General features: G+C 45.2%; 2 protein-coding genes and 1 long non-coding RNA gene across 10 annotated transcripts in view; all 3 read left to right on the top strand.

The window, feature by feature from the left end:
• LRRC27 (leucine rich repeat containing 27) overlaps window positions 1–1,104 on the top strand; it is a 39,979-nt gene extending 38,875 nt beyond the window's left edge. For all 5 annotated transcript variants that reach the window (XM_079978447.1, XM_079978449.1, XM_079978448.1 and 2 more), the window contains one exon: window positions 915–1,104. In XM_079978447.1, the coding sequence (XP_079834573.1) occupies window positions 915–1,064 (150 nt within the window). In that variant the 3' untranslated portion in view covers window positions 1,065–1,104. The remainder of the gene's footprint in view (window positions 1–914) is intronic.
• Window positions 1–16,019, top strand: part of LOC307217358 — a 222,483-nt gene that overhangs the window by 152,268 nt on the left and 54,196 nt on the right. The gene's annotated exons all lie outside the window — the stretch shown is intronic.
• The window catches only part of PWWP2B (PWWP domain containing 2B), a 35,171-nt gene continuing 30,865 nt past the window's right edge, over window positions 11,714–16,019 (top strand). Inside the window, exon 1 of one of the 4 annotated variants that reach the window (XM_079978441.1) lies at window positions 11,714–11,956. The gene's annotated coding sequence lies outside the window, so the exon portion shown is untranslated. Of the gene's footprint in view, window positions 11,957–12,643; window positions 12,728–13,038; window positions 13,184–14,812; window positions 15,848–16,019 lie in introns of those variants that run through there. The other 3 variants (XM_079978438.1, XM_079978440.1, XM_079978439.1) reach the window with 3 other exon arrangements.

The following is a 16,019-nucleotide window of genomic DNA, read 5'->3' as shown; positions in this document are numbered from 1 at the left end:
TTTGGGCTTACATCTGAATTGACATATCATGATAATACAGTTTTTTTGTTCCGGTAAGTTTATGCTCAAGTGCTGCCAAAAACTTAAGGCATCTTACATTTTTTTATGTTGGTTAATAAAGCTGCAGTCATGTGCACATTTCTGTGGGAGTGAATCCAATTGAACTAAGTGGGACTTACTTCTAAGTAAACATCCGTAAGTTTGATCTGCAAAAGAAGCAAGAGGAGCTTTGCAAGACTCACTTAGATTAAGTCAGACCTCTTTGCAGCTCTCTGCCAAATGAGCTTAACATTTCCATGCTTCTGGCAAAGTGAGCCCTGGCACAAGAAAGATAATTCCTGATAAATTTATTTGTCTTTATGGTGCCACCAGACACCCCATGCTGTTTTGGCTACAAGAGACTGATACAGCTACCCCTCTCAAATTGGTATTGGCAGCAAAGTTTTGAGTTGTGCAGAAGGTTTCTTTGAAGCTTTGTTTCCCAAAGGTCACTGTGGATTCAGTTCTTTGCTTTGGGGACCAGTGTAGGAACCATTTAGCTTTGGAATCCAGGTTCACAAAGACAGTGGACCCTCAGGTTATGTTAACTTTGGGTAACTTAACTTTCAGGTTGCGAACGCTGCAAACCCAGAAGTGTATACTTCCGGGTTTCGCCACATGCGCAGAAGTGCTCCGCATGCTTCGCACATGGGCAGAAGCACTCTATGCTTCTGTGCACGTGCGCAGAAGTGGTGCTTCTAGATGTGGACTTTTTGGGGTATGTACGGACCCCCAGAATGATTAAGTTCATATCCAGAGGATCCACTGTACAGCAATAGATAGCTCTACCTGAGACACAGATGAATAGTTGGGCACTAGCCTTGTTAATGTGATAACAGCTCTGGTGTTCATACTTTTTATGTTTCCTGCCACAGGCTGAAAACCTAGAACAGCAGCTAGCAAATCTGAAAAGAGACCTGAACCAGGAATATCGTTTCACTGCCTTTACAGGAGAAGCGCAACCACCAGAGAATCCACTGCCTATCAACAAGCCTCCAAATATCTTTTCTAACACGACATTTTAAATTATATTAAAGACAATTTGTCATGCAGCAGCCACCTACACCAGCTTGCTTTGCAGTTGATCTGCTTTTAACCAGGCTTTCAAATTTGTCCTTTTCTCCTTTGTTCTTGTTTGTTTTGCTTTGGAACGTAAAAATTGGAATCTTTCACACTCATCACCCTCCCCGTTTCAATATGTGCCTACAAGGTTTTGAAGTGCCTTCCGTTACTGCATGGTTTTAATGCCGATTATTGTTAATATTACCTTCCTGGAACCCTGCTTCCGAGATGAGCCTCGTAGATATTTGTCGTAATTCTCAATCTCTTTTAAGATCCAGTGGAGCAGAATTGCAGGATATCCTACAATTCTAATGTAGTGGGCCTCTCTAATTAAAGAAAAAGTTCACACCTTCTAAATGAAGAGTTTTTTAAAAAACCCAGTGATTGGTAATATCCTTAATAAACATATTTCCAGCTGTAGAGAGTGGAAGGTTATCAGATTGGCATTCAACCTCCTGGAGGTTTTAAAGAGCAGCAAGTGACTCACCTGGCCGCTCTTCTTTGCCTCCTTAGGCAGATCAGTTTTGTAACTCATCATTAAAGCCATCATGTTTTATTTCAAGAGTTTTTTCACTACAGATCAACATGCAGTTTTGGTTTCTATGTCCTTGGCAAGAGTCAGATCCTTTCCCCCTGAGTTTTGGTGTCAGCAATATTTTTTCAAGGTCTTTGTGGTTGTGGACGATTAGAAACTACAGGAGGAACTTGAGGAGCTAAGGCTCGAAAATAAATCATCTTGCTTACGCAAGTATTAACCCGATGCAATGTTTCACACTTAGACTGAGATGAAGATCAAATATCACTTTAGCAGGGAACCTTCGTCAGCCTTCCTAGATATACCCTATTTGAAATACCTTTTGAAATAAGGGCATTTTTCATGAAGATTCGAGGAACAAGACATCCTTTTTGTTGCACATTCATGACCCGATGTGCTCTTGATGCTATCAGGGCAGTCACACACAATCCTGCTTTTAATGCCATTGGCACCTGCAAAGGTGTGTGTGGTTTGTTGTTGTTTTTTCGCTTGTTTGCTTCTTTTTCAATCAATGTATATCTTATAGCATCTTGCTCAAATCCCATGACTTTTTAAACCAAAATGTTCTGGTTTATTTCCCCCACCACTAGCAAACACACACTTTCCTTTCTCTGTAGCCCTCCTAGGCAGCAATAGTGCGGTAGCATTGGGGAGGCATCGCAGCACAACTAATAAAGAAGAATAAATCCACTGCTGTGTCAAGAACATGCAGCCAAATATACCTGTAGAGAGGCCCCGGTAGCAAAGACTTGGGTAGAAGGAAGGACCTGAGATTTAAACAGATCAGATAAATGCTTCATCTCAGGGTGTGGCTGTACCAGCTGTTATTCCCCCTCCGGATTCCACAAATAGCTGGTGTTCCATCCCTATTTCTAAATCCATCTGTAGCTGTAGTTTTATAGCCACAAAACGAACAGGAGGGATGATGCTGGCCTTGTAGCTGGAGAGAAATTTTTAGCTTTTCAAAACAGTTGGGAGATATGCATTTTCATGCAGCAAAGGGAGAGCATTCGCTTGCTAGAAAATGAGGGGTGGGGTGAACAGGGAATGGAAATGCCAAGTGATAAATCTTTGGAAGGAAGAACAGGAATCACAAAATGTTTACTGCAACAACAGAGCCTGGTGATAAAACTTGGGGGTGGGTGGGTAATGTCTTTTAGTTTTTCGGGTTCCTTGCCCTCTGGACATAGATTCTATCTGCTGACTCTTTGGGAAAGATACAGTTAAAACAACCAGAGTTGTGCTGTCCTCCTAATGTCATGGAAAAAAGACCTCTTTAATTGTAGATGGCCATCCCACTTCTGACACCACGCAGGTGGCGCTGTGGGTTAAACCACAGAGCCTAGGACTTTCCGATCAGAAGGCTGGCGTTTCGAATCCCCGTGACAGGGTGAGCTCCTGTTGCTCGGTCCCTGCTCCTGCCAACCTAGCAGTTCGAAAGCACGTCAAAGTGCAAGTAGATAAATAGGTACCGCTCCGGCGGGAAGGTAAACGGCGTTTCCGTGCGCTGCTCTGGTTTGCCAGAAGTGGCTTGGTCATGCTGGCCACATGACCTGGAAGCTGTACACCGGCTCCCTCGGCCAATAAAGCAAGATGAGCGCTGCAACCCCAAAGTTGGCCACGACTCGACGTAATGGTCAGGGGTCCCTTTACCTTTATGTCACTAGGAGAGCCACATTCCCAGTGCTAAAGAATGAGCAAGAGTTACCTCTGAGGTGACAAGGGTCACTTTGGATCCACAACTCCAGCTAAATATATTGCTGTTGAGCAGGGAATCCCAGCTACAGAAACGTTTTGGTGGCGCAGCATAATTTGGCTTGTTAACCCAGCACTGACAGAATAGACCGATGTAACTGAACAGCAAAGGTGCTTGGAAAAGTAGGGATGGAGAACCTTGGGTTGAGCGGGGGGGGGGGCATATTTGTTGAGAAAAATTGCAAAGAAATTAGACCTTTCTGAGCTATTTCTATGGAAAATCAGATTTCCCTGGACATTTAGCCAATTTTCGCCCAGACACCGCTTGCCATTGCAGTATTCTGGACATTTTCTGGACATGTGGCAACCCTAGGCCAAGCCTCTCTCCCTGTCTCCTCCCCTCTCACCTGTCTCCAGCCCTGCTCCTCACCTTGTGCTATTGCCTAGCTGGAATGCATCTTTGAACTTTGTAACAGTGCCTCTCGGTTGCCTGGATTAAGAGATGTATGTGTAGAAACCTCTACCTTTTGGCATGACTGAAATGTACTAAGGTAGGAGTCGCCACTTTTGCCTCTGGCCAACTCTCTCTTAGTCTCTGGCTCTGCTCGCCACTGGCATGTAGCCCCAGAATGCTGCTTCTGAGGCAATGCAGTCCTCAGGCTAAAAAGCTCCCATGCATTCGTCCCCCCAGTGTAGAATTGTTCCTGATCTCCCATCTATTGGGATTGGGAAACTGCATAACATCATCTTGGCTTCCTGGATGGGTTTGTGTATTGCATGTCTAAGCCTGCCCAGTTCAGCATTTTGGATGTGGTTGGAGGTGAGCACCTAAAACAAGTCGGCAGAGAGGGAAGCTTTGATAATTACATCCAGAAGAAGGTGTGTGGCTGGTTCTGGAAACTTCACAAGGCATATCCAAGTCTGAATTATTATTACTATTATTATTAATTTATTTAATTTCTATACCGCCCTATACCTGAAGGTCCCAGGGCGGTTCACATAAAATAGCAAATACATAAAATCAAAACAAAAAACACAACCCAATAAAACAAAAAACAAAAAGAGCCAGCATTTTAAAAAGGGTATAGGATGTAGATCAAGTCAGCAAAGTCCTGGTTAAAAAGGAACGTTTTTGCCTGGCGCCTAAAGTTGTATAGTGAAAGTGCCATGGTAACTTCCCTGGGGAGAGCCACTGCCGAGGAGGCCTGTTCTTGTGTTGCCACCCTCCTGACCGCTCAAGGAGGCACACGAAGAAGGGCTTCAGAAGATGATCACAGAGTCCAGGTAGGTTCATATAGGAAGAGGAGGTCCTTGATGTATTGAGGTCCTGAGACATTTAATGTGCTTTAAATCATACTGGAAGGTTGATCATGGGTCAGTTCTGGTTTTCTGCCTGCAGAACACATTAGCAGTAACTCATTGGTCAGCATAGAGCAGCCATCTCCTCTCCAAACCTTCCTAGACTCCCAATTCCAGTGCAACATGGCCAATAGTCAGGGATGGTGAGAGTTGTAGTTCCAAACATTTGGAGGTCACCAACTTGCAGGGGGTTGGATTAGATGACCCATTGGATCCCTTCCAACTCTACAATTCTATGACGCAATGGGGAAGGCTGACAGAGAGGGTCTCATCGTAGGGTTCCAGCTAGAACAATCGCCCAGGGCAAAGTGTCCCAGCTATGAATGCCCCTTCTCTTTTTTCTGTCCATCATAGGCCACCTACCATCAACTGCTGCATAGGCCATTGAGTCTTAACTCCTTGCTTCCTAAGCTACAATTCCTAGAATTGTTTAGGGAACTCTGGGAATTGTAGTTCTGTGAAGGGAACAGTGATCTCCTAGCAACGCTCAGCACCCTTAACAAACTACAGCCCCCAGGATTCTTTGGGAGAAGCCATGACCCTTAAGATGGTGTAATAGTGCTTTAATAGTGCAGATGTGGCTTAAGATACCTTCCACGTACTGAGGGCTACTTTTCACTAAGGTGTCAGAGCTACAGAACTTCAGGCAGCCAGCAGGGGTGACTTCATTGAGCGGTCCTCCGTACAAAAAGGCCTTGTGGCACAGAAAACAGTTCTAACCCTGACCTGGTATGTTTCTGTGTAGAGAAATGTTTTCTCCTAGGGAACATTTCTCAGATATTGTACAGCCCAGGAACAGGGTCATTGCCTCAGTAAAATATGAGGGCAGAGGGGTACAAGAGGCCTACAGCACTACTGACCTCGTCAAGGAACTGCAACATATGAATAACAAAGTTACAAAGAGGTCAACTGCTCAGCTCACAATTTATCAGGAGAGCACCAAAGTATCCACAAGTGCCTTTTCTTGCAACTGTACAAATCTGGTGGTGGTTTTAGAGAGCCGTTGACTGTACTGTTTGTTGCGGCTCATTCATTGCAAATTAATTGATGTGGTTGATTCGAATTGCAATCATCAATTAACTGCAACGTGCTCAAACAGCTGTTGGTTTTAGTGAGCGGCCTAAGTTTAGATACATTTCCCAAATGAAATGAATGGGGAACCTGTACATCAAAGGCCTCCTGTGCACCACAGAGCACATGAGAGTCTGGATCAGTGAGCATTTAGACACCATATGCACCTAATGTCTAAATGCTCACTGATACAGACCCCCATGTGCTCTGTGGTGCACAGGAGGTCTTTGATGTGCAGGTTCTCCATTCATTTCAATCTAGGCCATAGGTCTCTCTGTGTGTGGCTTACACTTCTGCTGCTTCTGCTGAAATGGGGTCAGGCAAGCCTCCTGCATTTGCAAGATGTGCAAGAGCTAGGTATAACAGATTGAAGTTTTGCCAATGGAAAAAAACCTGTTTTCATATCATTGTAGGATGTTATTAACCATGGGTTTTAAATGCCACCTTTATTTGTTTGTAAAACAGTCAGCAGGGGGCCACAGCAAGCTATATTAAACTTCAGTTTCGGAGAAGGAGTAAAATAATAATAATAATTATAGTATAATTATTGCAAATAATTATAGTTTCACATCATATAGATCAAGCTAGTGGGAGAGAGTCAGCCCAGATTATGAAAAAATAGGCTTAGCCTTTAGAAACAAGCTCAGTTTAGAATTCAGTTTTCCTTGGTAGGTGAAAAAAAAGACTCCTCTGAAAGTATGAGCTTTCAGACCAGTTTAAAACCAGCTGAAAGCTAGTCTAGTTTATCAAAATATACAGCAGCCACATTGTTTTCATTAAAGTAACAACGCTAGGCATGGAGATGGGCGTAGGAACTGTATTACTCATTCTTGCCAGCATTCAGTAGATACGTGAGACAGTCATGCAGAAATGTACACACATCTCTTGCAGGTAGGTGGACGCCTTTAAGCACAGCTCACAAGCAGTTTAGTATTTCTGTACATGAGTGTATGACAGGGAAGCTCACTTGGAGGGAGTAACATCATGGGAGGGGTGTTTCCAGCTCTCTCACCTTTTGCCCTTGGAAGCCTGATAAGGACCTATGGCTGGAGAGGGACTGAGAGAAACACCATGGGGGTGGGGTGTTTCTAGGAGTGTGGTGAAACTGAAGCTCCCTTGTTATTTTTACTATTGGATGCTGTGGATTGTCTAAGTAATCTTGTCATATTTATAGTACTGGATGTGGGTTTTGGGGTATGTTATTATAGTGGTTATTGCTTTGCTATATTATGAAATAGTTGCTACAATCAAACCTCGGCTGTCAAACGTAATCCGCTCCAGAAGCCCTTTTGGCTTCCAAAATGTTCGACAACCGAGGTGCAGCTTGTGATTCCTGCACACAAGCGGAAGCCATGTTGGACGTTCAGCTTCCGAAAAACGTTTGAAAACCAGAGTATTTACTTCCGCGTTTTCAGCGTTTGGGAGCTAAAACGTTCCAAAACAAAGCTGTTTGGGAACTGTGGTTTGACTGTACATTATTATGAAATTGCTTTGGTAGTAGTTGTTTGAAATGCACCCTGTTTCTCTGTGTAAGCCGTTTCATGCATGATTTATTTGTGCATGGGAAAGTGTCGTACAAGTGAAATGAATGAACGAACGAATCTTTTTTTTTAGAGGTCTCTCGTGGCTTGGAATGTTGATGCACTTGTCCCTATGGTGCTAGTTGCATTGTATTGGCCATCTTATTGGGAATTCTAATGCCCCATACCTGTTCAGGAAGCTGCCTTATACTAGACCAGGCTATCTGTACACTTCAGTTTAGTACTATCTGTCCCAAGTGTGGGCAACTTTTCCCCCCCTCAAAGGCTGCATTTCCTTGCGGTAATCTGTCGGTGGGCAGAGGCACATGCTGGCCGTGGTCAGAGCTGAAGCCAGCCATGGGCAGGACTACAGACAAAAGTGAATGGGGCCCCTGCCTCTTTCACAAACACAACCGCTCCCCTAGTAAGCTGCCAGGGGAGATCTAGATCATCCTGGCCAGAGGTCTGAACTGACCACACCTGAGGTCAATAAGCTAGCTTTGGGGGGCACAGCACTATCTCTGTACTCAATCACCTGATCACTACACCTGGTGCTTGAAATGACTTTCCTCTGTCTGAGGGTTGGACTGGTCCTGCTAAGGACATGAACTAAGGAGCAGGCCCCATAGAGGTCTGTGGGGCTTCCTTCTATGTAAACATGCTTGGGATCATGCTGGAAGTCACTTTACACAGGGATAGGGAACATGTTGTTGAACTCCAGATGTTGTTGAACTCCAAGTTCCATCAGCTCCTGCCAGCATGCCCAGGAATGGTTTGTTTTATTATTATTTATGAATTATATTTATATACTGCCCTTCATCTGAGGATCACAGGGCAGTTCACATAAAAATACACGGTGGGATCACTGGAACTCAGTTCCGGCACCTCTTGAGTGAGTGTCATTGCCATTATAAGAGAACAAGGGAGGCATTCATGGTGAGGTCTGACACCTCTTTTTCTAGAAAAATAGCACTGGTGGTGAAGTGTAGGTGGGTTCCCATGAGGCAAGGCATGGCAATAACAGCAAGAACCTTTATTGAACAACATAACTGGGAAACTGGGGCAAAGCAACTGCTTATATACACTCCTGAAAGTCTGGGCCACTCCCACTCCCAACGTGATTGGCTGTCTAAACTTCCAAGCTGCGAATCATGACTCAGAGTTCAAGGGCCAATGGCAGAGGCCCAAATTCTGAAATGTTCTATGATTGGGCATCATGTATAAAATCAGAACACAGGAGCTCAGAATCCTTAGTCCAGACTCAAGCTCAGGCAAACACAGAGCACTGAATGCATAACAGGTGGGATATGTAGTCCACTGGCATCTGGTGCGGCCACAAGTTTCCCCATCCTAACCTCCTCAATTGCCTGTGATATAAATCATCCATAAAACGAGAATCTGCAGCGGGGATCTTGTTCTTAAGTGTTCTCTGGGTTGAATCCAAGGAGGGAAGCCAAGCGTGAGAATAGATTTCAGAAGAACACAAGCTCATTCGCAAAGTCCCCTTTGTGGTAGCTTAGGAACAGTGTTTAGACACTGTTGGAGTTTTGAGCTAGTCCATGTGAAATGTGCTGCCCTCCAAGCAAGTTGCCTTGTTTTCTGCTGCTAAGGAGCAACGTTGATGGCTGTGGCTGCACAGCAACCGCAGGGAAGGTTATTACCGTGTGCTGTGCAGCACCTGCCAAATATCTATGCAGCAACATGGACAGACTCGCAAGGAATGTGAGCAGCAACAGAAGAGAAAGTGCGAGGGAGCAGCCCAGCCAGAGCGAGCGATGGAGCTTCTCCTCAAAGGAAGGGTCTGGTGACTGCAGGGGGCACAATCCACCAGGAACTTTCTGTATCCAAACCCTATTGCATTTATATGAAATGCAGTCATTGAGCAAGAACACAGCAGCAATCTTGCTCAATTCCCATTCAGATAAATCCACTGGGGAGGAGGGTGTGGAAGAAGATTCCGGAAGATCGGGTATTTCAAATTTCCCAGGTATTGCCACTCCTTTGGTTGGTGTCCGTTAGCAAAGCCACATCAATGGCGCAGATGGAATCCAGAGAGAGAAAAGTCCTGATAAAACCGCACTGAGCAAGCTTTAAACAAAGCAGTGTATAACTGGAGGAGAAAGGAACAGAGAGATTACGGTATGTCTTTCCTACTTCAGGCCTTATATATAGAAGGGAGACATTAAAGCAAACATACAGAGGAAAACTCCCTCAGAACGCCACAGCCAAACTACCCCAGCACACATCATGCCACTCTGCCTGGTTGCTAAACAGCACCTCCACCCCTCTTGGTTAGTTGACTTTAACCCTAATAGAATTAACCCTTAATTTGCACATGGAAAGATCTCTGCTGCTTCACTTACAACAGTGTCAAGGATCAGTTTGCTTTGTCACTTCAGATGCTGTGACTATGTCTGTTTGACATAAGACTATTAAGCCAGGAGGCATTTGGAGATGCAGCTGCCCCTCTCAAAAAGGGATAAAAATCAGTTGCAACCAGGAAGTGGAGCGGAGATGGAAACAGCGTTTAAGAGAGCACCTTCCTACACAAATGTAATATGTATTTTGTGTACACACAACATGCCCTTTGTGGGTGTTACCAGATTCAGCTGGAACAGGATATTAACTGTTGTTTCCTTCTTTACCCAGCTTCCTAGGCACAATGACATTCTGTTGGCTTTGAGACAGGGAACTACATCTCAAAACACATAGTGGACCACAATGACCAAATAGCCACCAATGACCGTCACTCCTTGTGGTCCTTTGCCTTTATCCACTGTGTGACCCAGAGTTTTGGGAAATCTGTACCTGTCCCTTTCCACTTTCCACATGAAGTAACTGCAATGTGACAGGGGTGCGGAAATGTGCCCCCCCCCAGCTTCTTTGCCTGGCCCTTGGGGACCCTCCCCAGGCCCTGCTTACCTACTCAGCATCCTCCTTACATTTGCCTTGCTGGGACATGAGCTGTGATCACGCCTGCCAGATTGGAGGATGGAGAGATGCATGCATGTAGAAACATCTGGCTTTTGTGTGCCTACTGTACAGTCACATCTGTTGATCCACCCGCTTTTGTCTCTGGCCCCATCCACAAAAAAAAAATAATAAAAAAAAATCTGGTATGTGGCTCCCAGAAGCTTGGAATCCTTGGAATGAGAAAGCTTCGTCACTCCCACACCGCTACATGATAGCATAGTGGGTACATGCATACTGGGCAATTAGGGGAAAGGCTAACACATTTTCCCTAAACAAGACAGCATTTCCACTTTGAGAAAGCATGTAAACTGTAGATTGCCTTGTTTTTGTGATGACTGCGTGCATTTATTTTCCTTCGCTGCGTGTGTGTCTCCTGGTACATGCAGTGGTTATTTTAAAAAAAATAGCATGGAAACAATCAAACCGTATAATAAAAACTCTGAAACAGCATTATAAAAACCAAAATAAGGAAGGTGAGGATACAAATTCAGCAGTAGCAAGGTTTGATCTTACTGGGAGGGGGTGGGGAGAATCTAGCTCAGCCAGTAGATGTCAGGGCTGTGAGTTCGAGCTCCACATTGCAGGGGCTCAGACTAGATGACTCTGGTGGGCCCTTCCGACTCTACAATTCCCTGATTCTCAGAAACAAGACAACTAATAGAAGATGCTTTGTGTATGGCAAAGGGATGTCAACACATTTTACAAGCTCAGGAAAAAAGCCCTGCAGTACTGTGTTCAATGGAGCAGACTCCCCAGGAAACTGTGCATAGGGTAAAGGTAAAGGGACCCCTGACCATTAGGTCTAGTCGTTGCAGCGCTCATCTCACTTTACTGGCCGAGGGAGCCAGCGTACAGCTTCCGGGTCATGTGGCCAGCATGACTAAGCCACTTCTGGCAAACCAGAGCAGTGCACGGAAACGCCGTTTACCTTTCCGCCAGAGCAGTACCTATTTATCTACTTGCACTTTGACATGCTTTCGAACTGCTAGGTTGGCAGGAGCAGGGACCGAGCAACGGGAGCTCACCCCGTTGCGGGGATTCGAACCACCGACCTTCTGATCTGCAAGCCCTAGGCTCAGTGGTTTAACCCACAGTGCCACCCGCATCCCTGTGAATAGGAGAGCTGACTCTAATAAACTGGGTATTGTGCTATAGGCTGCCTTTTGGTGTGTTTTGTTTGTGTGTGTGAGTGACATTCCTTGCGTGGCGAGTGCTGTCAGGATGTGCCCCTGCATTTCAAAGTTTATCACTAAGCCACTATTTACTAGTTTAGCTGTTCACTAGTTTCTGCAGCAGGTCGTCCCCCCCCCCCCCACGTAACAAGCATTTATCATTTGCTATTCAATAGCTAGAGGTGGGCAGAAGATCTCTGGGTGATTTGCAAATGGATTAAGCAATCGGCTTCCAATTGTCTAAAAAGCTTTCCCTACCCTTAAACTAAAAGAAGAAGAAGAAGAAGACTGGGGTGGGGGTGGAGAGAGAAACCAGGAGTCAGTTTCTGCATTAATTTAAAGGATTTGTGAACTTGGTTGCTGGTATTGATCAGAAAGTCCTGCTCTGAGCATGTGCACGTCTTAGCTCCAAGCGTTTGTCCGCTGCCTGAGCATTTTGCACCTGGCTCCCGTGGATGGATCTCCAGAGTTTCAGTGGTAACAGGAAAAAAAGAAGATCCCGCAAGCCTAAAGTCTGCCCAACCCCTGCAGTAAGTAGCCTGGCCGTTTTCTTTTACTTCTATTGTTGGAGGGTTTTGGAGCGGGCGGGCGGTGCTTTTGCAAATCCTCTGCTAGGAATGTGTTCAGGAGCAGGCAGAAGAGGAGGGGGCGTGCCTGAGATTTAAGGTGGCGTCCTGCCCTGCCTGCCTAAGGCAGCCTTCGCCAACGTGGCGCCCTCCAGATGTTTCCGACTACAACACTCATCAGCCCTAGATCTGGAGGGCACCGCGTTGGCGAAGGCAGAGTTAAGGTTTAGCTGTGTTTTAATATGCCCCATTCAGAGGTTATCCAGATTGTGAAGAGCCTTGCACCCGGTGAGGGATACGGAGCACCAGCGCAGTAAGCTTTTTTTTCCCCACAGAAGAGGGGCCCACATTAAGAACAGCCCAGTGCACATAGGATAATAGAATTTTTAGAGCTGGGAGAAACCCAGGGGTCATCTAGTCTAACCCCCTGCAACGCAGGAACATAAACCATACCGGAAGAAGCATTGGCTCCTGATTTAGAGGTCTAAGAATTGCACAGGTGAATTTTTAACATGTATGAGCACAATCTCGGGTCAGAAAATCCTCTTCCTCAGAAGCCGCCTGTCAGGCGAGGAGGGGGCGGTGCCTCCTCTCTACAAGCGGCCACCGAGGCAATGCCAGTAAGCAGCCGCTAGGGGGAGCGTGGTGGAAACGAAACGCCGCGCATAGTAACTTCGCTGAATTGTCAAACATTGTCACGGTTAAAGGGGCTGAAGAGAGACAGTGATCGCTCAGGTAATGTGAGAGCCGCAGACTTTCTCCTCCTCGTTATTTCCGGGCATTCCGATTAGTCTCGTTTGAAAAGGTTTAATTCAGACTTGCTTGGGAGCCTCTTCCCCCCCACCCCTGCGCCCATCTTGCCTTTTTAACGTTTTTGTAGCCGTTTTTAATAATAATAATAATAACAACGACAACAAATAAAATCCTATCCAGGCTGCAGAAGACGGTGGGATAACTTCGAATAAAGCAAAATCATTTTCCCACCGAAAATGATTAAAGCGTGGCCATAAATATCCTCGATGCTCCTGCTTGCAGTCTGGGCTAAGATCATTTGAAGCAGCGGGGGGGGGGGCGGTTGCGAGAAGCCCAGGAGCATAATTTTGCAGAGAGAAAGTCCATTGAGACTGCAGTGCTGCTATACATGTCTGCTCAGCAACTGAGGCCTTTGAGGTCAATGGAACTTGCTCTCAGGTAAGTGTGGCTCTAGGATCTCACCCTGAATAGATCTGCTGTCAGGTTAATTACGAGGCTTGAAATGTGGCAAGGCGGATGTAAGGTTTCTCCTGACTTGTGCAGAATTTGCCTGGCCCTGCTTCAGAAACAGTTTCTGGACATGAGGGCTTTGGGGGAGGGGGGGAGAGGAGGAGAAGCTTCTAGCGAATGTTTCAAATAACCACCACACTGTATTTCTAAATCACATTTGTTTTCAGTACGCTTGAATACCTGGAGCCAAATTAAGAGGGTTGACTAAGAAATCCACCCATTTTTATTTTATCAAAATGGTGGTGTTTGCCGTACATTCTCTTTACTCTGTCTCCAAATTATGCCAAACACTTTGTACTTTGAAGGGGGGAGAAGCATGCTTAAGAGTTGCAATCCACTTAATCCTGAGAGTATGTCCCATTGAGCTCAATAGCGCTTACTTCTGAGTAGGCATGTAGAGGCTTGCACTGCCAAGGAAGTGAAATTTGCTTTAAAGGCTTTGAAGGCTGTTGTTGTTGTCAATCCTTGTCCTCTTGGCCTCATTGCTTGCTTTTAATTACTTCCTTTGAATGGGCTTAACACCCCCCCCTTTGTTTCCAAAGGATAGAACACTATATGTTGAGGTAGAAAGGCTGCCTTTCAATACAGCTTGCAGCCCATGTAGGTGTGTTATTCATGTGATAAACTGTGTTAAAGGTTGTGCTAGTAAACAGATTTTTTTTTTGACAGCATTGAAGATTTCTGTCTAAAAAGAGCCATTGCAAGAGTGGCAGGAGCAGGAGGAGCTGGTGGCCTTGCACCCCTCCCAAAGGCAGTTGCCCTCTTTTTGTTTCCCTTTGGGTACAGGCCTCAGAAAGCAATTCTACACAACACCAGGCAGAGGCCTTCAATTCCAAGAAATCTTTGGATCTCTTCCCCAACCCTTCCCCCAATCCCACAAGTACAGTACAGACACCCAGTAGTAGCTTTAACCCTTTTTGTTCAAATCGCTGTGTTTACTTATCAACCTTCCTTTTTTCCTTTTCTTTTTTAACTTCCTTGTTGTTTTTGCCAAAGCAGGCCCTGAGAGCGGCCTGGTCTTTTGCCCATTCTATTTTTATTCCACTGATTGTGACCAAAAGCAAGACTGCTGCTGAATCATGATCCTGGTTTTCTTACGGAGCATGTTTTTTAAAAGCATTTTATTTGACAATGTGATGGGAGGCGGGTGGATACTTAAGTTCCCTGGTCTTGAACATGTTATACTTGGAAGTCTAATCCCCTTCCCCGCCCACATAAATTTGTGTTGCTTACTTACCTATGTGGATCAAGGTCCCAGGCAGATTAAACAGATGCATTAGAATACTAAACTATCCTCCCTTTTAAATTAGTAATTCAAAGCCTATGATTTTATGCACACTTACTATTAGGGAGTAAATCCTATTAGTGGGGCTTACTTTTAAGTGAATATGCACAATACTGGCTGCATGTAGCAACCTTGCAAGTTAGGATTTTGTAGCTACACTGCCCATTCAGAGTGCCATCTCAACTGTAACCTGGTTTTGGGCCACTGTTCTTAACATCAAAGAGGGAGTAAGTTTGTTGAACACCCTGAGACTTGCTTCTGAGTAAGCATGCATAGGATTGCACCACTGGGGGAAAAAATATTCTTGTAAATGTAACCCTGTGCATGTTTACTCAGAAGTCAACCCCACTGTATTCAGTTGTGTTTATTCACAGGTGAGTACATATAGGGTTAAGGATGCTTGGCTGAAAGCAAGCAGCACCTTACTTCTGAGTAAATGTACACTGTTAATAAGACAGAGAGCTATGTGGAATCTGTGTCGCAAAGAAGAAAGCAGGTCATAAATCTGTATTTCCAAACGCAGGCGGGTTGAGCTAAAGTCATGCATCCTGTTTTGGGATGACTTTATGCCTTTTGGGAACAGCTCATACTTCATATGAAATATCTTGCATTGCAGCTGGCATTGGAAATTTCCCATGTAAGTTGGAGAAGATGACCTCTTGTCATCACACTCCGTCCACCCTCAAACTCTATAAAAAGGAAAAAAAGGAGCTCAGAGGCTGGCCTGCCCACCAAATGCAAACTCACAGCTTTTTCTACCGTCTGTTTTAAGCCAACAAATCCGAGGACTTTGAATTGTGCTAGTGGGAAATGTTTCTGTCCATGTAGGCGGAAAGTTTGGGGATTTGGTTACACAAGTCCTTTGTCCCAGGACATTTTGCCCAAAGCACCATTGAAATGTACAGCTTCACCTGGAGTAAATGGTAAGGGCTGTATTCTCAACCTCACTTACCTGGGAATCAGCCCCTTGCAATTCAATAGGACATACCTCTGAATAGACAGGGTTAGGATTCGGCCCCACTGAACTCAATGAGACTCATTCCTGAGCATGCCTGGCTACTTCCCAGCTTTGAAAGGGCGAAAGTGGTGTTAATGTATTTATCAACTTTAAAGGCAACTCGAACACATGGGCCCCCAGGTGTTGAAGTAGTCAGAACCTTTGTCTCCTCTGCAAACCAAAAAAAAAGGTTGCCCTTGCCTAACCCAGGTATCTAAAGGGAAATAAGAAATAATTCACTTTAACTGTGAGCTTGTTCGGAAACCTACTGGACACAGAGAGGCGTGTGTTGCAGTGTCACCCACTCCAGGTAAATATCTAGCTTGGGGGAGGAAATCTCTTGTTTTCAGCCACTGTTATCTGTTAGGTTGGGGGTGGGGAATACATGGAGGTTAATCTGCTTTTCCTGCTCGCTCGTTTGAAAACGTTGCAGTATAGAGACGGGAGCTGTTTTAGCTCTGGACGGTCACTTGACCCTCCAC

This window comes from Podarcis cretensis (genome assembly GCF_951804945.1).
Source record: "Podarcis cretensis genome assembly, chromosome: 5".
Lineage (NCBI taxonomy): Eukaryota > Metazoa > Chordata > Lepidosauria > Squamata > Lacertidae > Podarcis > Podarcis cretensis.
Note: the sequence above shows the minus strand (reverse complement) of the source record. Positions and strands in the feature narration are given on the sequence as shown.